The following is a 24,047-nucleotide window of genomic DNA, read 5'->3' on the forward strand; positions in this document are numbered from 1 at the left end:
ACATCGTTTTAAATCGATCCTATCTCTTGCATACAGGGTGCATTGATCACTGACATCTAACACAAGCCTTCACAAAAACACGGAACGTTTAAATTGAGCGATTTTTATAAATACTGCTACACAGATAGCGACCTATATATTTTAAATGTGCTTCCCTAAAATACCTATTACATAATATCTTTAATCTGAACGTTATCACAAGAAATTAACTAATCGAGGTCACACCAACATTTTACAAGGTTTATCCAGAGCCTCCGGCTAGTTTTACTCTTTGAACAAATTCTCGGGTTTTTCTTTTTCGGCAATAAACCTGCTGAACACACTTTCTAGTAGAAGCGTCAAAGACCGATCTCTACTAGAAAGCTTATCGGGTTAAATTTTGTTGGAATTTATCTAAAAGACCTATGAAATGTCATTGTAACCATATGCTATTTGCCAACGTTGGAGTTTGAGCCGAGGATAGCCGTTGCATGTTAACCGTTATGACCGACCTTGAGCATATGTGCATGAACTACATATATCAAGGTAAATTTTTTGCCGTCGTAACATTTTACACGATTGAGCCTTGGACAGCTATCGTACTGGGTAATATTGATCTGGATCCCGCAATGCAGTATCAGCTCGCAAAAAGACAACGGTCATGAGGTTAGGTAACGTGATGATTTATCAGTCATCACGTTATAAAAGGGAACGTTAAAAACGGGTACATACACTCTTTTGGCATCGTCATGCGTATCTCATTTGGCAAATGGGAACAATGTAAAATGTTGGTACATCATGAGACACGCAGTGTAATGTTGCAATCAGAACCCTCCTTAGTTTTCGTAGTGCTAATATGTGATTAAACAGTTCGCCTAAGTCCTCACGCTTCTATTTTCATGAACTATACGCACACTGCTAATAAAACCTACGATGCAGTCATAGCTATTCATGTTTTTTTTTTTTTTAATACAATTTACAATGCTGCTGCAGCACAAAATTTGCCAATATATGCTTAGGTACATAGGTGCACAATCAAATCAAAGTAACCTAAATAGGTTTAAAGAACGGCTGTGATAGCTTTGTTACTACCGGTGAAATAAACAACAGCCTAAATACGATACGACGTCAATAAACGTAGCAAAAATAAATCACGGGCAATCGTACACACGAAAAGACATGGAGCGACTATGATCGACTGTACAATATGGAATCACGCAAGGTTTATTGTTTTTGTTGTTGTTGTTGTTGCTGCTGCAGCAGCTGCTGTTGTTCTTGTACAAAAGGCAATCAATGCGTGCGACAACAAACACGTATTTTTTGAATGCCAATTCTGTTCTTTTTTTTTTTGTTTCTAGAACTTGTCTGTTCGTTGTTTTCTACCAACCACGTTTTTTCCGGACTTTTTGCAGTCGAGGGCGACACTCACCGAGCGGAAGGTCTGTGGGAAGAGAGATACAGAAAGACCACTCTAACATCAAGACGCACGTACAACACCAAACAATACAGAAATAACGGGGGTTAGAAGCTTTAGGAATTATGTGTTTTGTTTGCCGCCACTACCACTGCTGCCGCGACATTGTCGTCGTCGTCGCCAGCGTCATCAGCGCCTGCCAAGGCTTGGCTGTGGTCACGGTTGTGTGACGGCAGCGTCGGTGCAGATCAATCGATTTTGTTGCATGCTGTTGTTGTCCTTATGAATTTCCTCTTTGTTCCTTTTTATACTTGTGCTGTTGTTATGGGCGTAATAGTCACAACTGAAGCATCTGGCGTCGCCCTCTTAAGGAGGATTCTCCTTTGTTGCGCTGTCTTGTTTGCGTTTCCGCTTTACGTCAGTACCAAGCACGCGTTGAGCTCTCACACGAAGTGATTTTTTTGCGCTTAAGGGAACGATCGTTATCATTTCACACAGTAACACGCCAATGCACATACACGCCTTGTACTCCCACAAGTAGTCATAGCCATTCTTCCGTTACGAAAGCCACTATGCTAAACGCTTTATGCTATAGCTACTAAATAGCCCAATGCTAAAGACCTTAGACACTTAGGCAACGCGAAGGTGAACCAGAGGGGACACGGGCGGGGCGGTAAAGCGGGATATATGGCAAAACTCGAGGACAGCAACGGCAACAGTGTGGGCAAGCGATAGCTGCTAGATAAAGAAAAAAAGTGGTCGCAGTATGTTGCTGGACATTGAGGCCAAAACGTAAGATGCGAGATCGAACGGGATCTAGTGGTTGGACTAATGGAAAAATAGTAGCAATAAAAGACAGTTCGAATGTAGGAAGTTCTCGTCTCTAGTTTCGTATTCGACTCTGCGTCGTTGTGATCGCAGGCAAAACTATGATAGTTCTAATTGTACGCATGAATATGAAAATTAACGTTTACGTCGTTAAAACGGTTTATATATTTCTACGAGTAAGTAATGTAATAGCGCATTGACAACAGATTCACATGGAGGGAATGGGGCGACACATCAGGACTAACTAAAAAAGAGAAAGATTCTAATTTGGCTCTATGGAAGATAGAAAACCTTTTTTTTTTTTTTTAATAAAACCCCGCTAGATCAGCAGACTATAGGACTACTCAAATGGACTAGATTTGTTAATCAAAAGATGTATTCGATCAGATTGGAAATCGCCGTTTGTCAGGCATGATTAAGAAAACATTGCCAGATTTATAGAAAAATAGATAAAAATATACCTGGTTAGGCATCGACTCATTACAACATAAACGTGGTAGATATTCAAGTAGAGATCCACTTAGCAAATAATCTCCAAAACTCGACTCTAGATTACTGTTTCTATTGTTTTTCCTTTTAACTGTGTGCTTAAAAGTTTCTCGTTATCACCGAATATAATAAACCCAAAATAATGTCAGATTGCGGTAACCTGTTAAAATTGCTCAAAGGACCCGTGTTGGATGGTTTCAATAATGATGTAATAAAGGGCTTCTGTTATTTTCGAATAATAGCTAGTTACTATGTAGAAGCATTACCATAAAGGAATAGCTATAAGTTGCATGCACACTCTGACCGAAAACGATTCAATCGGATTACCTCAGCGTAATGTTCATTGTTTTGCTGCAGAAGGTCGACGCAGAGCTCTGCTAAGTGAATAAGGTCCTCAAGCCTTTTGGTCGGCGGTTGGCCCATGTCCATGATCGCATCTGAGATGTGAAATTAACGCAGCAGATAACAAACAAAACAACGACAAGCGGACGACAATGACAATAAGACCGTATAGAAAAAATGTTAGTACAGATATCTTCGCAACTAGTGGCTAGTCAGTTGGCATACCCTTCCAATACAATGGCAGGGACGATTATGCGGCTGCCTGGAAATCTGTGAGATACAGGCACGGTCACCAGAAACGAATCAAAGACCTCGCACCTTTTTTTTGCACATCAGCCCACCCACTACACTGCTGTCTTCTAGGAAATTTACCTCGTTTCTGAGCAGAACCTGCCACAGGGCATCGGAGATATCGAACATCATAATGATGTCATTACAAAAAGAGGTAGGTTTTTTCGTGATGGTTTAATGGTCCTGTATGAGATTTTATATTAGGAATTGGTGGAAGTGGATACCTAGCTTCGTACTGTACTTCGACTACCAGCAGGCGTCTGATTTAATATCTGACAACAGCTAGAACGGAAAAGTCAAAGCACTCATTAGTGCCAGTAGTAATCGTTGTATTCGAAATAGTCTACTAATAGTGCAGTCTACCATAAGCACATGACGAGTCTGCGCAGTTCAGATGAGGTGGGCGCCACCTTAATGCTGTCTGTATAGCTAACTCCAATCAAAACCAGTTTTAGTAGAATTCTTTCAGTAGCTCAGTTCGGCCCTTCTCCGATGCCCACATGTCACCGACCGAGCAAACAAATGTCAGCTACTGGGATCCCTGTCGAGAAAAGAGCTCCACAGCTGTCGACTGGCCTACCCGATAACCTAGTCTAGTCTCCCAATTAATTCGAGTCACTTCCAGAAGTTGACTATGTGTTGGAGCGGCCCCCTAGCGTTCATACTACCAATAAAACGAGAACTACCACTCTGCCCCTTTTCCGTTTACTCTCCACGGTCTCTCCCGTTTCTGTTCTAATGTAGACAGTAACTATTATTGCAACATGCACTATTACTATTCATTCTATATTACAGCCATAAGTTGACTGGACTGCATTGTTTGAAGTCGAGAGGAGGAAAATGTGAGACAGAGAAGAAGAGATCGGAACGGCAGGAGGGCATTCAGTAGTGATTGTGCCCCCAGCAGTGACAGGGAAATAAGAGACATGCCAACAGCTTGAAGACCCCCTTCCCTCTTAACTTGCCAAATTATCCTAACCGGCTTAGGATCTCTGTTTAGGAGTTTGTTCGCTGACTGGGACTAACTAGCTAGCTAGCTAGCGGGCGTGCTAGGTGCCGTCTGGCTTCGCTCAGGATCGTCTGAACAACCCTTCAGTGTGGCTTTAACGCCGGACCAATTTGGTGAAACGAAAAAGATGGCTGGTTTCCTTCCATAGTCTTGTTTCCCGCCTCTTTACTATAGATCTACGTATATGTATACATATCAAGAGGAAATAGAAGCAGCACAACTGGTGTTGGAGAGACGCCTATACTATCGTTATTCGCTTTTTTGATAGTCTAGGAAGGGCTTCGCCTGCATGGAGCCAGCCAACCAACGGCTCTGGTAAAGAGTCGTTCCTTTCTCACGCATACTTTGTTAAGGAAGAGAATGTTCTGGAGAGTGACTTTCCGGCTCTGAATGGCAGAGTCTGTCGAGTGTAACGTTAACTACCAATCCTTAACCTAGCGATATAAAAACACCCTGGCGAGCCGGGGGGCGATGTCATAAAAGGAGGAGTAAGGAAAAATTGCCCTAGCGAATCTAGTGGATGGGGTACCCGTCTTTTTTGTATCTATATTCATATTACAAACTGGATAAATTGGGTAAAAGGTTAAACGAGCGGTTTAGTCATCATGAATTATTTTACGCTAAGTACGTTTAAACTTTTCTATGCTGCATAATAGGATAGTCATTCGTCACTAAGAACTGCGTAAGTTGTAAATGGCTCATTCAAGTAGATTGCCCAGATTTATTAGAAAGGTATGTCACAAAATTGTGTTCCACTATACGCAAATATACGTACTTGATTTGCGTATCTGTTTTGCGTACGCAGTTATATCGGCCCGAGCAATTTTAACTGTAGTTAGATAAATTAACATAGATAAGCAGCACTTTTTGGTTTACCTACATTCATCATGCTGCTGACGGAGCGCCGGATCGCTACCGCCGGCTGTTTTGGGCATGTTTTTCGCCTGCTCAGATATTTTCGTGTAATTAACGAGCGCGGCATTCTCGAGGCACTTCTTGATTATTCCACGGACCTCCTCAGGGGGCGCGGGCGTCATTACGTCCCGCATCAACACCCGCTCCAGCAGAGACAACGTCGCTTTCAACGCACCTTCAGGTCTTCCGAATGGGAAGCAGTATCTGTAACGCAAACGACGTTCGGGGAGGTCAACAGGACGCAAAAGAGAGCAAATACGTATCTAAGAAAATTAGTTAGGAATCTGGGTTAAAAACCTGAAACTGTCCTATACATTGTGATTATATTATGAGTTGTAGTGGCTCATAGAGGGTTAAATCGGTGAAACAAAAAATCACGCAAGCTTTGAGCTAACAGCCGTGATTTTACTACAGGAAGTAGATATGTTTTAGGCCAAACGCGGAGAAGGACAGTAGCTATGGAAACCGGAAAAGACCACCAAATGTGCATTCATATAGTTCCTTGTAGAGGACGTATCGAACAGGCAATCATTACGCTTCAATAGCAGAATTAGGAGTATGGCAACTGCAAGGTGAAAATTCACCTAAGATGCCCTAATCTGCCCTTTTGAACGGCTCCTGTTCGCTGCTGTGCATGGAAAGGTTGGCGATCGAACATCTTTCGCCATCAGGTCATTCCGTATCACTTAAACAGAGCGGGACATTTATACGAAGCTAACTGTTACGCAAAAGCCGGATCCGGCAATAGCCACGTCTCATAAGGTAGGTGGGCAGGCCACGTTCAGCTTGCTTAGGCTGCGATCTTCTAGGTACAGACGGCAAACGAAAGTGGTAGCAAATGAAACTGCTGTACTCACAATGCAGGCCGAATAACTTAGCTTATGTAGATGGAAAATTCAATTACGAAATATCCCACTCTTGTATAACTAGCTCAATGTCGTTAGCTGTTGACAGAAACTTACGTCCTGGCTGAACTAGCCAATGGTTATCAGACAGCCGCAGATCGCAGTCCCCACGAATGAACTTACTAACACTGCTAGCTACCTCGAGTCATTTATCTTAGCCTATAATGTTTGGGAGTGAAGTTTCCCAGTTAAGCAAAGCAATTCTAGAGGAGAACGTGAAGGTAGCGATCCAATAACCCAGATATTACCTAAATATTTGAGAAAACAAAGCTGGAATAAAGTTTCAGTTTTCGTAGAGTATAATGCAATTCAGTGCAGCTAAAGATAAAATGTTGGTTAGCTTTATTAATTAAAAGGGTAGGCATAATAAAAAGACACAAGCACAATATGAACATTCGTGTGTCTGTGGTAAAAATTTATGGCAGCTGCACGCTGACTACAACAAACGACAAATGTGTGAAGACTGAATTAAAAAGTCGCATAGGGACATACTGCACGTCCATCGTATGTGAAACATAAAATCGATATCTGTTTCTTATTCAAATAATTTCTATTATTTGTTCTACTACGTCCACTTACCTAAAGTGGGTGATTTGATGTTCAAGGAGAACTTTTAGTCTGTCCTTGATATTATTAAACATGTCTTTTTCCTCGACAGTGACCGTTCCGATGCCATCGGGTCTGTAAAGCAGGAAGTTAGTGAGGTTGCCACGTATCAGACGAACCCGAACTAGCCTCTCCCCTCTTTGCTCTCCGATCTGCTTTAGATCAGGCGGGGGTGAGTCAGATCAAAAAAAAGTAATTAGAAGAAAAGGAAGATCAGAAAAAGAAGGAAAATGCCAAGAGTCGTCACGGTTCGAGCCAGCAGCCCAGTCCATCCAGTGATAATCGATGGTCATAAGCCACCACGTCCAGATCATCAAAATGTCGCAGCAGACCACGATTCACTATCAACCAGTCTCATTCGCTTATGTGTCTATTCGTTAGTTTGCCCGCTTAACCAAAAAAATTCGTAACGGGATTCTCACACATTCGCAGAGAGCACTATTTACAAAAAACGCGTTCACACAATAACCAATCATTTGCATGTTCTAACGCGACCGGACGTAGCTCTAACACAAACAACTCATCAGTAACTGAAAACCATACCTGTCTCTCAAGCGAATCAGTCAACGGATTCTTTCTCTCTTTTCGCACTTTATCCTTTCCGCCAGAGCGTGACCAGGTGCCTAAGACCTATCCATTCAAAATCTAGTCTACCTGTCAGTCAATGCCGTGCAGGTGACGTCGTTGAGATGCGGGACAAAGTCAAAATGCAAAAAGGATGTCACTACAGTCACGCAGTTTCCTTAGTATTTATCATACTCGTAGGGTATATGCATTTTTCAGATGTCGGGTACCTATGACGGCCAGGCTGTCTTTTACCCGGCACGACCCAGTGCAACCGAGACAATTACTACAATGTGGTAACGTATCAATCAATATAGCAGATTCGATTTTGAACTGGTCAGTACGTATACCTAGTTAGACTAGACAACAAGCTGGGGTACTACAATTTGTTCTTGTAGAAGCTATTTGTAACCCATAAACATAAGATCCCACTAAATAGGGTGATACTATTAACGAAATCGGGAAGGTTTGGGACGGGACGCTGAAATGACTGGAAATAAGCATAACAACCAATCCGACAGGTTAGCTTATGTGGTCAACCATTAGCTTTTATCAGTCATTCTGGATGACCGCGATTACAGCGGATAAATTATAGCATCCAGAAAGTTGATAATGATGGGCCGCGTCACACATAAAAAATCCATCTGGGTTTGCTAATATGGAATTATCAAGTCATCTTTTCTACTCGAACTGTATTATGTTCCCACTGTTGCAAATAAATTTAGCGATCTAGTTCACGTCAATGGCCGTACGTTTAATCGAAGTTCCACAAGCAAGACCTTCTTTAGTGCACAAGAATAATCCTCGGTTCTGACTAAATATCAATATTTCATTGAAAAATCATTAACGTAATACGTATTATCCCTTGACTACTAAATAGCCAATAGGAGCACTCTAGTTGTCTGTATCCGTAACTCCAAACAGCGACAACGATCAGAAACGTATGCGATATAAAGAAGAATAATTACATAACCATATATATCTTCTTGCAACAATAAAACGTTGAACTTCCGTCAAGATATTAGTGCAGTCCACAAAAATAGAATAGTCAATCTCTTTTAGAGCAATCCTACGGGTTACTGATGCCTTGTTTCCACTTATCATTTTTCTAACCCAGCGACCAGTAGTAAAAAAGTTAGGCCCAGTGGATACCAGCAAGCTAACCCGCCTTTTATGGTACTGCTTATCTTGTGTATGAAAATATCGAAAGAAATCGTTAGCAGAGACTCAGAACCGAAAACAACGGACCGATCAGAAGTTTCGCCTTTCACGCCTGTGGGTGGGAGACCGATCTTCTTCTGCTTCTCATTCAAATTCATTTTTCAAGCCCGTGCCGTTTCCGCATCGGAACGAATACTGTATATTTAACTACGGCATTTTCTTCTTTCGTATAAGTGCTTATTTTTCTAACTACATTTTTTTATCGTGTGGCTTGTTCTTTTTCTATGCGGTTCGCCCGAAGCTGACCAGGAAATACTGGATATACGTCTCAGTACAGGCTGTGCATATTTGCACGCTCCAGGGCCAGCGCAGATACACTAGCCCAGTGGGTCGGCATAGACCGGGAGGTAAGACACAGGAGGGTCGCACAGCGACGACAAGTGTGCCAACGTAAATAACGATTGTAGGAACAGGGGCGAAGGCAAAGCGAAGTGGAGAAAAACAAATCCTTCACGACTAAAACTCTGCTTGGCCAAAAAAATTCCCACTACCTGCCAAACACATGCACACGTGACGGTGTCGTTACGACAATGGTTGTGGAACTGGCTCTAGCTGTAGAAGGCCAATGAAACGTCGACTTCGCCTGTATTTCCTGGCCTCTCAAGCAGGAGCGAGGGTGATTTTTTTATATACAAGTCGTAGGCAGACTGCTAAGTTTTGTGCAGGATCTCTTTTTTTTTGTGGGTAATCCAAGGCACTTTGATAGTTGTCAGCCGAACTAGAGATTTTAGAAGGATTTCGATGTTATACTGGAAGGCCTCAAATGTATATGTATTATATACATTATTACATATACAGAATTCAATGCGACGGTAATTAAATGCGGGGAGACAGACAAAGAAAAAAAATCTTCTGACTAGCAAGGGGCGTGCGTGTAAGAATGAACGATGACACGCTTCAGTCTATATAAAAGTAGAAGCAAACAGTTCTTCCTTAGAACCAATAGAGGCAAGAAATTCGTCCATCTATCCATAACTTACGTTGGGGTACCTAAAAATGGGAATCAGTTAACGATCAATGTCTACTCATCACAATATTACCAGTGATAAGGGAAATTCTATTTGTATAAGTACAAAGCAAAACTAAAGGGCTTTCTGGTTAGAATTGAATGAGTGAAACGCTTCCTTATTTGGGTATGAATGTCATTGCAATCTGAAAACCTCCATTCGGGAAAAGCCTGCGGGAAAGCTTTCCTTTTTCGAACCGGCACACAAAAGGACAAAACGAAAGGAAAACTCATAGCTTCTAAGGCATGTGAGAGTTTTTATACTTTGAGGGAGAATTTGATTTAGCCAACCACTAGTTAATTACCCTTCGCAATATATGTCCTTGGAAGAGTCCTAGTGAAGTAGACGAGCTGACTGACATAATCAATACTGGGATATAGCATAAACTAATAGAAAGACCAATACTCATATTTTCTGTACGGATTCTAGATCTATTATTGATTTGAGCTATACAAGCATAGATCACAACAGCTCGATCGTATACTGAAAAGGTAGCTCTTAATAGGTATAAATTATTCCGTCGATAAGGATAAGAGTAGTGCCAGCCAACCGAATAATCAGGTATAACTATGAAGAATAACACACAAAAACGTATAGTTTTCTATGGGGTGTGATAGGGTCAAAGTTTTTTTCTAACACGATTACTCTCTCACTGCAGCGGAACGTAAATTGCTTTCCGATTTTTGAAGCAAGCGTGCACTAGGCAAGCAGGCTCACATACACTCTACACGCAGCACTTTGCTCGTATCCTGGAAACCTAACTATTCGCGTATATAGCAGGACATACCCCATTGTACCTATATATTAAATAATATAGCGTTCGTGTTTGCAACGCGAAGCATAGACACTATTGAGTCGGAAAGTTGCCTATATACTTTTACTTAATAGTAATAGTCGTCTTTTTCAGGGAAAACATTTGGTTGATCCAATCAGGCCATAGATTGGTGCCATTGATGGAGTGGGCTTCCAGTTCAACCAGACCGTTCGCATTGCAGGCGCGCATGGAAACAGCAGGCCTTGTGAACTATGCTAAAGGTTATTGAGACGCGGGCATGCAATCGTCCCATAGGCGAACCATACCGGAAAATTACGCTCCGTATCTACTTAGTTGTAAACCGAGTCTGGTCAAGTATTTTGATCCATTGTAAATAAATGTTTATGTGTATTCGAATATATGCGCGGCAAATGGTGTTTTGACCCTCGGGGTCAATAGAAACGAGGCCACGGGAAAAATGTCTCAGCCCGTGTATTATATAAGGCGCTTCGTTTCGCAGGTTAAATATGATCCATTACCTTGAGACACGTCCTTCGAATTATCTACTGACGCTATCAAGAATTATAAAATAACGTTTTTTTTTTTTTATTATTATTATTATGAAAACGCACGTCTGGACGCCAACGAACGCGAAACCCACCCTTGCCAATTGGGTCCATTAGTTACACCAGCGAATTTTAGCCCTCACTTTGATAAGGATAGAAATACAGCCAATGGGAGGTAATTTATCTTGGTTTGGCAAAAGAAGTTTTTTTGTGCTAAAATAAATCACCAGAATATCAATAGAGAGAGAAAAAAGGCTTGTTTGTATGTTAAAACGAGTTCTATAGGGATAATTACTTTGTCATGTTAGCAACGATTCCGACTAATTCGAATTCATTCGATGTGAACAACTATATAATCTACTACTAGCTATGTATTACACATAAAAAATATATTAGAAGGACAAAGCTGCGAGAAAGTGGAAAAACGTACATTGGCTTGAAAAAGAAAGTCTTAGTCATAGACTTTCGCTATCTCTACAAAATTATGTCACCTCTATCCGATTTTTCAGGCCTAGATTAGTACAGCACTACTGCATAAAGCTCATATAATGATTGAATAAAGTAAGGACTAGAGAAACAAAATACTCAATAATGATAATAAAAATAATAGCAAATTCGAAGTGTATATGAGTCCGAAACCTCTTGGAGGAATTCCAGAGCTTACATTACCGATATCTCATTATAATAATAATAATAATGATGAACTGAAGACTGAAGAACAAAATGAGTAGTGAGATATTCGAAAAGAAAATAGATGCAATAACGTGCTAAACACGATGCAGTTTGTAGAAGATGAAAATAATTGGCAATCATCAACAGTGACGCCGATCTCGATCACCTCACCAGATGCCCTATCGGCTACCGGGACAGATCGTCGATCGGAGCAAGCCATTCAATCGGCCAGAGATCAGTCAAATCTGTTGGTGCCGAGTCTCTGCTTTGGTATCGGCCACTCGATCTACTCACTTGAACTCGGGTTCAGTACTCGACGTGCCCGCTTGATCGGGCTTTTCCTCTATGGCCAACACAGCTTCCCTGGGAGCGACACAAATGTAGACAATAACAACACAGATACAGAGATTGGTTTATATCGCGGTCCTGTTGGCTGTTCTAGTAGTCTCTGTAGAGTTATTTTTCTTGCTTTATTTTTGCATCTAGCGTCCGATTAGATGTTTAACAGGGCACTGCAGGGCTGTCGTGCTTCGTGCTCAGTAACAAAACTTGAACAACGCGCCCGTAGCGACCTACGCTGGACGCACGTGCCAGCCTCAAAGCTCCTGTCGCCAGGGGCTTTGAGACCGCGTCGAGGCGGGTCGGTCAAGCAAATGCATCGACGGTGATGTCACGAAATTGCCTAGAAGCCGAGCTGATATCGCGAAGGAAGAGGTGAATGCAGCACGTGGCTACTTATGCATGTATAAGTACTAATGAAATGCTATTGCAAGATGCTTAGGTTTTTTTTGTCCGTATTTGCTCGCCACGCTATTGAGAAGCAAACACTCTGGGCAAACGTGACACGAGGTGGCTTGAACATTCGTCTTTTTTTTTGAATTAATATGTCTTTATTATCTTTTATTTATTACTTACAGTTGTTTTTTTTTGATTTCATTGAATTATTACTACACACAGACGCAGATACACGTAAACACTATCAATGTTTACGTGTATGTATTTACTCCGTCGAATCTTTCGTGAAATATTGTTTATTCGAATTTCTCTTGCCTGTGCTACAGACAAGTAACCAATGAGTCATCATCATTATCAATCGACTCTTGTTACGTATCGTTGCAGACTGCAACGATACAACGCGAACTCCCAATGCAATAGTAAAGAAGCAGTGCTCGCGTGCCGCAAGTAACGACAAAGTGTCTTTTAGAATAATATGTCAATCAGCAGCCACCATTCGTATCATGTCAGCAGAGGTTATATTCCGCAGTCATGATATAACAAGAATGCAAAAGGGACGAAGTGAAGTTGTACGTACAACACAACAAATATCGACAGCCATCTGGTAACTTGATGGTGAAGATAACGGCGATACCAAACACAGGAGGACAAGGGTAAAGCTAATCAGGTAGAAAAGCAGATCTGCTAGTACGTATGGGTCGAAAAGAATCGAAGTTGTGCCAGTACTAGTTAACTGACCGTGCATTATATTTAGGCTCCGATAAAGTGAGAGAGACAAAATGCCAAAATAGGTCCTACAATCATCTTCCGGATCTCGCAGGTTAAGCCACACGTGGTCACAGGGCGGAGCTAGTTTCGTAGCAACGAAGAGGCGTCAACGAAAACCATTGGACGAGACTGTAATCCTGAGCAAAAAGGTTTTTGACTCTGAAAGAAGGTGCATTTGCGGTTCGGGAGCTGATCTTTTAACGATACTGCTATCATATTAGTGGTGCCACGGGCCGTTCGATAGACGACAGTGCCTGCTGCTTACTGAAACGTATTCTTTCCTTCCTGACACATGTTGGTCGTTCCCATTGATTGAAGGTGATCGTTAAAAGGGGAAAAAATAGTAGACTGCTTAAGAACGCCAGGTCGTTTTTGATCAGGTCTAAGGTTCAGTGGAGTGGAGCTCTTCGTGAGCTGGCAGGTAAGCTAAAGGTCGTTTTGCTCCCTTCTAGTATAAAATAGGGGTATCATGCAAAAAAACACAGGCATCCTTGTGTCTCTGTCAGAACTAAAAAGAAAAACAGGTTCTACTGAAAGGGAGTCTATATGTAACACAGGGCACGCGAGAACGTATTGTTCCACCGATAAAAATGCTTGTGTATAAGGTAATATTTGCCAATCAGTTCCGATTGGTTGGAAGTCGCTGACTCGAAGTGTTAGCTAACAACTGTTAACGTAGGTTAGTTCAGTAGAATTTGCCAACAGCCACTTCAAAAAAGACTCATCAGATTGGTCAGGATTTACTTCATTTTTTCACAAACTATTTAGATCTAACTAATCATTGATACCATGATTGTTGAAGTAAGATCCAGTCAGCGTGTGAGACCACCCAATCAAATTTTTGGTAGGCCGTACCGTTATTCAGGTATCCTTTCATTGAAAGCGCTGCATTATTTCCAGGCAGATACAATTCGATAAATGATGATACTTAGGAAAATCAAGGGAACAGTAAAGGATATGAGAAACTGGCGATGGAACCGGCAAATATAGTTTTGCTAGTATTACTGGTCTTTGGCCCTATTCTTTGGTTCTACGTATAATTTAAATACAAAAATTTAAACAGCAACTGTCAACACAGAAATACGAGTGATTGTCATTTTTACGATGATGTTTACGATTCTACGTGTCTACGGAAGAAATTGTGGAAACGTTTTTGTAAAGTTCGGGACTGAAACTTATCTTCCGTTATATCAGTATAGATCAGTAACTAGACGGTTCGTGTTCATTCGTCATTTGTTACATTTAATAACTATTGTAATATATTTGATAACCAATACCGCACATGTCTCAGTTAACATTAGGTATATTTAACGAAAAAATAGATGGTGGATTAAGATCGAGGATTAAGCTATACGTTCCTTTTTTTTGTTTTTTTGCTATTTAACAGTTACTTCGCCACTGCTTGTAGACACCTAGGAAATTGGCCATCTACCTTAAATGCTTGTTTTCGAAAGCAATCGTATATTGCAAGAACGTTGAACAAGCGTTGCCTGAATACGTTTTTCTGGATGTAGTATATTCGCTAGCTTTGTCTTTTGTGCAAAAAGAAAAATGCGAGACACTGAAGATGGGTCGATGGCTGACACGTGATGAGGTGCAAGGGCAACTCTCCTATACAGATATGAAAAAATGGGTCCCTTTAACTCACTCTATAGGTCGAGATACTGAGAAGCCCTATTCGCATCCAGTACAGATTTGTTCGCCTGGATATACTAAGCTCATTTCTGTCACGTATGCCGAACATACACCCAGCTTTATCATCAAGACATAGGTACAGATAGCCCGAATCAAAACCAATGCATCACACATCTTCCTCATAGGAGCGCTAGCTATTACTCTTGAGGGCCTGAAAGCTAAACGAGTTATGGCATAATTAAGCATGAAAGATTATACAGCTGACCGAATCACTCTAAATAATGCTATCTACTTACGAAGAGGCAACTAGTGGACCTTTTTCTTGGACAGTCTGAGAAAGACGCGGAGAAAGTTTCATAGAAATCTACACATGTAGAGCTCCACAGAAGTGACGGTTAGGTCGTGTACAGATGGAAATCTGACGAGCTCGCCGTATAATTACGTACGAGCCAGGTTCACACAGGTAGTTACGTTCAACTTGCAAAGTGAGAACGCATTAAATCAATCAGAGATTATCAATTAAAGAATGAAAGACATTGCCACAGTTGCCGCATTTGAGAAGACCCTATCTAGAACGAAGGTAAACCCGCGCAATTTGAACAGAGATCTACTTGGACTCATGTCGACTGCATTATTTGTAGCACCACTGACCAACATCGTGCAAGTTTAAGTGAAAAAAAACCAAGTATCTACCACTAAAAATAGTATCTATTGTGGAAGTAGAGCTAGGTAGAAGCTCTACGCTTCAACATAACAACGCGCAGAGGCAGAATGGCAGCAACGGTAGGATAAGAAAAAGGAATCGCAGTTGGAACTTTTACATCGAACAGTACAATATTAATAAAAGATAAAAGCAGTGAAAATCATAATAATATCCAAATGTTTGAAAAAAACCTTCAGAAAAAAACTGTAAATGGAGGTAAAGATACCACAATGACAGCGGCAGCAGCAGCAGCAGCAGCTGTGTTTGAAAAAACTGCAGACTATTCTGTGTAAAGTAGCAGTCATTGCAGAATAAACAATAGCGATTCTTCGTTGAGAAAGGTGCCCCTAGCACGGCAGACCTCATGCGTAGCTATCTAGCTAGTATACCAAGAGGAACATCGCATATCATGTCACTTCAGATCAGATTATATCATATACAACAAGAAGTCAAATTAAAATGCACGCAATACAAATCATGTCAATTGATTATCCCAGCTCATGTCAGACAGTCCATCCCAATCAACTAGAGGCTAGGCAGTGCCTGAGCCAACCTTGTCCCTTTGGCCTGGTGAACCGCAGGGCTCAGGGCTTGCACGCAGAGGGACCTACCTGATATCAGTAACCACTGTTCCAGGGGGTGCAACGCTAAAAGGCGTCGATACCTCAATGTTAACATGTGATAATTATAGCACGATCGTCTCAATAGGTATAGAACAATTATGAGTAAAAAAAACAAAGAACATTTAGTGTTTCTTACGTCATTAAGGCAACAATTCACACTAGGCATAAATTTAGTAGTTCTATAGGCATAACAATAAAATGCATTCAAGGTAGAAACGTTATTTTAATTTAATTCGAGCTTTAAGGCCCTAGGTTTTTCATTTGCAGATATATTCTGTAGACGAATAAGCGTACCATGTCGTAGCATACAATATCAGTTGTTCCAATTAGTAGTCCTAGCTAGTACTTGCTTGGTTCGATAAAGCCAAAAAATACTATTGAAGTTTTTTTCACCATTTCTATACACCGCTTGAAACATGTATGAAAAAGTATTGCAAGAAATTGTTCTTACTTCGAAATTTTTGTCGAGATCACACCCACAAATGAAAAGGTGCCCACTAACATTTACAATAAAAAATTAGTCGTCTGTCCGCTAAATATGTAAGATCTAATTTGTGGTGTGTGTGTATGTTCGTGTCGCGCTAATCACGTCATCCCTGCCAGCCAACAGATGCGGATAAACCACGTCCTTTGCGTTTTCGGGCCTTCTCATTGCCGTAACCCCGGCCTACCGCATAATGCACTACTAGGCGTTAACGTCACGGCGGCCGTCACTTTTGCGCAATGCTAGCCTGTCGAACAGGGGCGACGGCAGCAACAGGTGAAAAGGACAAGTCAGAATAGAAAAAGAGGCGGTCTTCGGGCCTTCTACTTCGTTTGCTTAAGCGCCAATGATTTCATCGGTCCTTGAGACATAAGGGGTCACCGCATCTAGCTGCTAAGCAAATCTATGCGGCAAGCGTAAGAGGACCTGACATTGGACACATTCGGTTTTCTCCTATCTCTTTCGTATCCTTGCCTTTACATTGTCACTCGATTCGAACGTTTCACAAGAGCGAGCGGGTTTAGTCAAAAGAAAACGATCAAGACTAGGGTCAGAAAAACATCATCAGAGCAAATCCGGTCCATCACTGGAAGATCGAGAAGAACAGAGTGGCCTATTAGAAGGCCACCAGCAAAAGGCAAAGGCAATGGCCATAACATCTAAAAGCTGTAGTACCAGCCGCACTGGGCTGACCAGAGAGCCGGGTAGGAGCGATTGGCTACAGAGAGGGGTTAAAAAACTCGCGAGACTCACGACCTGATTAGAAATATAACGGAAAACCGGAAAGAGGTCTGCGAGTTTTCCACACAACGTCGGAGTAATCTACATTGCTCTTAGGCTTGAAGTCACAGAAGAAACAAATTTAAAGAAGTTTGAGAAGTCCTTGGCGCATCTGCAGGACGCTCTAGTAGTTTATGAATCTGCGCACAAATATTTGCCTAATCGACGTCCAACTGGACAGTACTAATTGTTTTTCGAAAGGCAACAAAATTATTTTTCTGCAGTTTTTCAGGCTGAAACGCTACAATCATATATACGAAAACCAGCGGGGGCATGAGGGGGTCCACTTGTGGGGAGCTTTAGGTACCATATTGAGTCGAATGTCCTGGCGCATCTTGTTCGAGTGTAATTTGGTCTATTATCTACTTGTGTTACTGGCACATATCTGTGTGTCTCTAGCAAATGCCATTGTTATTATTGTTATCGGAAAAGAGTGCTATACGATCCGTTAGACTAAGCTTATTGCGACGCTTTTTCCAATACGCCAACAAACTATCAACAACAGTCTAGAAACGATGAATAAAAAGGTAAATTTTTATAAATCACCAAGCCAGTTGAGAAGATGTACCTATACGTTTGCTAGCGCCTATATATACATATATATATAATAATAATAATATTTTTATTATTCAGTTTATATTATAGTTTTTACCTGTAATAGCATGATCAAATCGGCTACATTGCGTACCCAGCTTTAGCGGTATTCGTACTCCTCCTAGCCACTATACCGTACCATATGAGACTTATTTTTGTACGAACAATTCTAAGCTGGTAGCTAGCTATACGCGTAGTTGAGTTCGTAAAGCAGAAAACACATCGCTGTATCCATTATTTATCAAGATAACCGAACGAGAAAATGATAACGATAGCTACGGAAAACTTTATACTCCAGCGACGGGCACTGCCTGTTGTCGGAGCCAACAGCGACAGCGTTTGCTAGAGGAACGCCTTGATCGAATATTAGCGTGAAACCGTTTATTGTCGATCTACTATACGGATGTTCAGGCTGACGTTAGGGTACAGTCACTTAAATCCGGCAGTTGGAACTCCATCTGCAATGGCTGCTTTACAGGTATGATGGGACGGAGCCGATCAATAATTTTGTCGCAATGAAGTAGCAATTATTGGAAACTCAGGTGCCCTTATATCTCGATTTCGAGGCTTCTACGATAGGGTGTTCAAAATACGCTGTTTATGGATGGAAAGGATTTAATAGATTAGAAACCGTAGCTATCCAAGGGTGCGACTCCAATAAAACTATTGGGTACTCTAAATTTAATTCAGGTGTTCCGATAAGCAATTTTGCAGAATTATACGACGTTGCTACGTAGCAAAAGCCAACAGAAACGATCCAACAATGTCTTCGGGTTCTGCGTTATTTCAACAAAAAATAATACCCAAGGCGGCTATATATGGAATCATACACCCGATTCACTCGAAACCAGCTATTTCGACGTTGCTCACTTCAATTCACAATGGCGGCGTAATACGCTTACGGTAAATTTAAACTTGTTTATTTAACTTAAATTTAAGCTAACCGAAAATATATGTTTTTGCTCCACTTATAATTATTCCGCTTACAAGCCGTCATGTATACATTAAGGATTCATCGCTGTCTCATACACGCTGTTTATCAAGAGTTTGATTTGATACCTTCCGTGATACGTGCCGCTACACACATCCAACAACTGTCAGTTTGTTATCATCGTACATTAACTGTCTGTGGTCTCCGACTAATCCTGTAACGTCTTTCTAGATTTCAATTTCCATCCGGATTTTCTATCTCTCTGTTTGTATTGCGGCCCCCTTGCCTAATATTTTCGTCCTCCTATCCTTTCTTCCCATTGCTCCCCGTTCTCTTTATCTGCATATGTATACGTACCTATTTCCGTGCACATGCGATGAACAGAATGCAAATGAATAGTGGATGAGTGTGGGATCGATCATTATCCCTCGTTCCGCCCTCTCAAGCAGGTCGCTCAGGTAGCACAGGTGTCGAAAGCAGGACCTCACCATATAGCGAGCCGTGTACTCATCGATGACAAAGAGTTGGCCCGCGCTGAACCAGCCGAGTGAGCAGTAGGGGTCGGCTAGTCGATAGTCCAAGGTGAGCGTCTGCAGGTGTCGAAACAAAGCGTGGTGGTCGAAGCGGTTGGGATCAGCCGAGATCAGCTCCTCCATGCCATGACGTCGCGCCCGTTCGGTGTCGCCGTGAACGCGCGTGATATGCGCGTTTCGGGCGGCCGTTGGCGGTTGACTTGTGTGGGCACGTGTGGGCGGGCTCGGCTTGTGAGCCTGTCCGGTTGCGCGGTAAAGCGCCTGGACCCACAGGTGGCAATCGGCCTCTTCAACGGAGCCGAATGCCACGGCATCGCCCTCGCGTACCGCATTGAAAAAGAACCGCCCCCCCTCGCCGGGCGGCGCCGCTTCATCGGGGGTGTAGTCGACCGTGTAGCCGTCCAACTGCATTAGTTCGTTTGGTGACGAGCTCTTCTCTCGGTATGAGCACATGGCAAAAGTGTACTGAGAAACCTGGACGAGCACAAAGTATCGCTTCTTCCATTTTTTCCAGACGTTCCGCCCTTGCGCGTAAAGGTAGCCGGCGTGTTTCATATTCTGCGGCCTCTCCATACGTATCGTAATCCGGATCTGAAGATCTTGATCTGGGGCATTTTTTGGTGCCTGCATTCGGTACCACTCGGCGCCGCACTTCCCTCCCATCGGTGTAGGGCGTATTTGCACTTTTCCTACAATAATTGTATTAATAATATTATATCAATAACAATTTAAAATAATAATAATAACAATATCAAAAATGAGGCGCTGAAAAAGTTGGAACCTACCTATGGTGCACAAGTTGGGAGAACTAGTAAAACAGTACGGGTTGTGTGGAACTTTTGAAAATATAGAAAGATAAATCAAATCAAAATGGAAACTGATGCTAGGTTGACTGGTGACTAAGTTGGCACCCATGTTCCTAACTACACGACATCTGGCTCTGTTACAGATTTCGCCTCAACAGATGCTCGTGTTTGGACGCGAGCCCTATCGGCAATGCGGCTTCGTTAAAGTGGTTAATGCAAGACTAGCAGCGTAAGCTGAACATGTTTGACACTATTAATAGTTCTCGTGCAAAGCTTACGGGAACCTAGGTCTCTAGCATTAACAAAGCCGGCAGTGGCTTGTTCCGGTTCGTAAACAGTAAAGCTTTGTAATAAAGCTGTCCGTTGGCTGTATTGACCGCAAACAAGAACTTAGGTTAAAGCCAGGACAGGTTTCCCATTTGATACCGTTCCCATCGTCATCTATAAAAGGTTCTATGTGACCGCCCCTTTTGTAAAGTATGATCTAAACTAGCAGTTTGGATAAAAGGTATAAGAAAACTTAGCTAAGTTCGTATGACTTGCGTGTGGGTAACAGGTCAGGCACGTTTCAGTTAGGCCGATGTGCCCTGCCCTGCCCTGCACACACACACACAAACACAGAGACACACAGACAAACACGCGCTCATACGAAATTATCGTAGGTCTATTTTTGTCTAAATACACATGTGGCGCATGTGGTATTATGAAAACTTACCTAATTCCTTGTCATCCAAAGAGAGCAGACCAGGGCTCTCTGTGTATAACTTGACCTTTACGATGGGTAAGGGGTGCGAAGTCGTGAAATCGCCTTGGGTATCCCACATGGGCTTTGCTGCTTCTGCCATATCCGTTTGCAGTTTTTCTCCGCCCTGAAACAAACAACAATCCCTCAGTCGGCGTTTTGGCGGCGTACATAGTTTGAGTGAACTGGAAGAGCGTCCAATAAGGGTACGGGTGTCGAGTCGGCTTTTGGCCGATGTTTAGTTGTCTCGATCGCATATATGATGACATCCTCTTATTTTTTTGTGGCTTAGGAAATTTAGTTCATTCATACTTCCGACGATTGATCCTGCTCGAAACATTGTATAATTATTAAATAGTACAATCGATTGGAGTAATCACGCATTAGTCATAATTTTGTAAAATGTGGGTAAGTTTGCATCAGTGTGTCAGATGTTAAGGTAGGGGCGTCTAGGCGACAGTTACGGACGTGAAATTTACCACAATGGGCGTACTACCACATACATTATTACATCTATGGCACTTGTGGTGAAAGGAAGCTACATACAGAGCTTATGCTCAAAACAGGTCTTTTATAACTTGCAGCTGGCGAACGGTCCCTATAAGCTAGCTCCCTTTGTGACGAACACCATGCTGTTAGGTTGATTCAATACTTCCATGTAACTCACGTAAAGTCAGTCTAGCCAGCTTTCAGCAAGTTAGTTGGCCAGTTAGTTGGGTATCTAGAGAAGCTGGCTTAGCCATAGTCTACTCAGTACATGTATCTAAAATTCCGCTACTTCGCTGTAGATTGGGCGTATTCTATTACGAACGGGATGACAATGACTGTAGCTCTGCCATCGCAAAGTGTGTTATTCACGTCGTCAACGCAATCCTTCTACTTATTTTCCCGTAAACATACTTTTTCTCGCGTCTGCACTAGCGCAAGTAATATCTAAGCGCTTCGTGCACTTTTTTTTACAACGTCAGAGGCAAGTTCTGCATGAAGCTTCGTGTCATACCATGGAACGATATGTACTTTCCACGTGGTCCCCTCGAACTGGGGCAATTTATTGTAAACAACGACGAAAAGAGGTACATGATACCCGGCGTGCAGAAACGTGAGAAATGATCTGTTACCTCGTTTCGGACGTAGTCCCCGAAGGAACCGTTGAGGCGTCCGTCTGTAATAGTAGTAAGACTATGGAAGTATCTGTAGACTGTGTGGGCCAACTCAATCGCGGTGACCGCTTGAACGTAGTCACAGGTGCGATGCCTACCAACGACGTTGGAAAAGTATGTTGTTGAACTTAATTAGATCGGATAGGTTTAATAAGGCGGTGAGCACGGATTACACGGTGCGGGTCCAACTTTGTTTGTCGTGCTACCCACAAGGTAGGAGGTTGGGTAAGCATGGTAATACCAGGCGTCTTTACTCAGATATGTTCATCTATTACATGATCTCGACAGGACTTACGCTAAACCCTTTACGCTCCGACGTGTTCAGTAGTTGAGACAGAACATACAAACGTTACAGTGATATGCATGTACATGTAAAGCTGTTGCCCAAAAGGCTGCGTATCCTGCCTGTGCACAGAGCGGTGTAGGAGAACATGTGTGAGGTGTTTGTGGCCGCAACCAAAACACGTATCTATATTACGATTACGAAGACGTATCGAATCCGTAGAAGGTTAAATGACAGTCACGGGGGAACATTCTCTCAGTATAGCTTCCCTTACAGTATCATATGCCTCGCAAGTCGGACGAGAAAGCAATTAAATTATTTGGTCTTACATTTCCAATCATCACAGGTTTGAGAAAGCTACATTTACAAACAGTTTATATATAAAACAGCCATACTGTCATATAAAGTATCGTCTGGGGTGTGTAACGACCTTGTGCCTCACTTTCTACGTTTTCGAAATTAGTTGTAGATTGAAATCAAGATAGTGGCTATTGGCTTTGATATAACGTTGACGAGAGGGAAATGAGCTACCTCGACCTCCATCGTGCAGTAGACGATCCGGTTGGCTGCGAGCGACTTTAGTCCTTTAACTTCGGTGACAATCACCTCTAAGTTAAAATTAAGCACGATGTCGAATTTTGACAACGTTGGCTCTGAGTCCTCGCTTGCAACGCCCTCCTTATTCAGGGATGCTTGACTTCTGCAAAGATGAACGACGAAAAACACAAGGAAGTAGATATCTAATTAGATACGAAGTAAAACTATATCTGTCTAAACTGTACAAATCATTTATTCTGTCAATTATGTGTACGTACTTCTAAATACAGTTATTATAGGTTGCTTTCGTGATATCAGCAATGTAAACGCTTAAGCGTTCAGCGGCCGTAGGGTTCAAGGCTAACTGTGAGCGATATTTTTAAAGGGGACGCTGGCTTATTAGCTACTAACATCGGGTCTTACCCATCTACCTGTAAACTATCAAAGCGTAGCCCCAATGCACAGTTGAAACGTAAAGGGATTTGACGCATAGTCAAAAAAATAAGGCGAATGACAAAGTTGGTTTGGGCAAGACTTGTCGAGAATTCGGTTTTAGTGCACCGTCCACTTCACAATATAACACAATAGGGAAAATAAAGATGTCGCAAAAAATAACAAAAATAAACAGTAACACTGCATATATCGAGTTCTTTTATCGTTATTGTTTTCATTTGTAATACGGTTAATAGTATACCGAGTGTACAAAACAAAACAAGAAAATGTTACGCAAGTATCCAAGCAGAGCATGCGGTGCAGCATAAGGCACCCAGGTGCGGGGTCCAAGTTGGCGACCGGAGATACACGATACAGCAGCGACGCAGAAGGCCCAAACCGCATGTGAAGACTGAAGGTGACTCGCTGAACGTTCCCCTTTCAGAAACATTCCAACTTTCATAGCTTTGTAAAATTTTGTGGAATGACACGCGCAATCAGGGACCAAGCGCGGTGCCAAAGTGACACGGGTGAAACAGATGAAACAAATTGATTAGCCAAAAACAATAAACCCAAAATTATATATATATATATATATATGCATACGCCAAACCTAATATATGGTTAACTAATCATCGAACGCAAAACTTGATAAGAAAAATAAATTTACATGTCGGTATTCTATGTCGAGGATGTTCAATCGCTAGATAATTTTCTGCTTACGTTACTGACAAAATTT

The 24,047-nt window shown here is 42.0% G+C and overlaps 1 protein-coding gene across 1 annotated transcript in view; it reads right to left on the minus strand.

Annotated features, from left to right (window-relative positions):
* Positions 1-23,802, minus strand: part of LOC111249122 (calcium-dependent secretion activator-like) — a gene marked incomplete at its 5' end in the record, with an annotated part of 37,912 nt that extends 14,110 nt beyond the window's left edge. Inside the window, 10 exons of the mRNA XM_086986788.1 lie at positions 1,367-1,420; positions 3,038-3,147; positions 5,233-5,471; positions 6,752-6,853; positions 11,857-11,925; positions 16,015-16,050; positions 19,173-20,037; positions 20,870-21,023; positions 22,871-23,039; positions 23,603-23,802. Coding sequence (XP_086842914.1) covers positions 1,367-1,420; positions 3,038-3,147; positions 5,233-5,471; positions 6,752-6,853; positions 11,857-11,925; positions 16,015-16,050; positions 19,173-20,037; positions 20,870-21,023; positions 22,871-23,039; positions 23,603-23,802 — 1,998 coding nt within the window. The remainder of the gene's footprint in view (positions 1-1,366; positions 1,421-3,037; positions 3,148-5,232; positions 5,472-6,751; positions 6,854-11,856; positions 11,926-16,014; positions 16,051-19,172; positions 20,038-20,869; positions 21,024-22,870; positions 23,040-23,602) is intronic.
* Between the last annotated feature and the right edge of the window lie 245 nt (positions 23,803-24,047).

The sequence above is a fragment of the Varroa destructor genome, unplaced genomic scaffold (assembly GCF_002443255.2).
Source record: "Varroa destructor unplaced genomic scaffold, Vdes_3.0 BEIS01000004.1, whole genome shotgun sequence".
Classification (NCBI taxonomy): Eukaryota; Metazoa; Arthropoda; class Arachnida; order Mesostigmata; family Varroidae; genus Varroa; species Varroa destructor.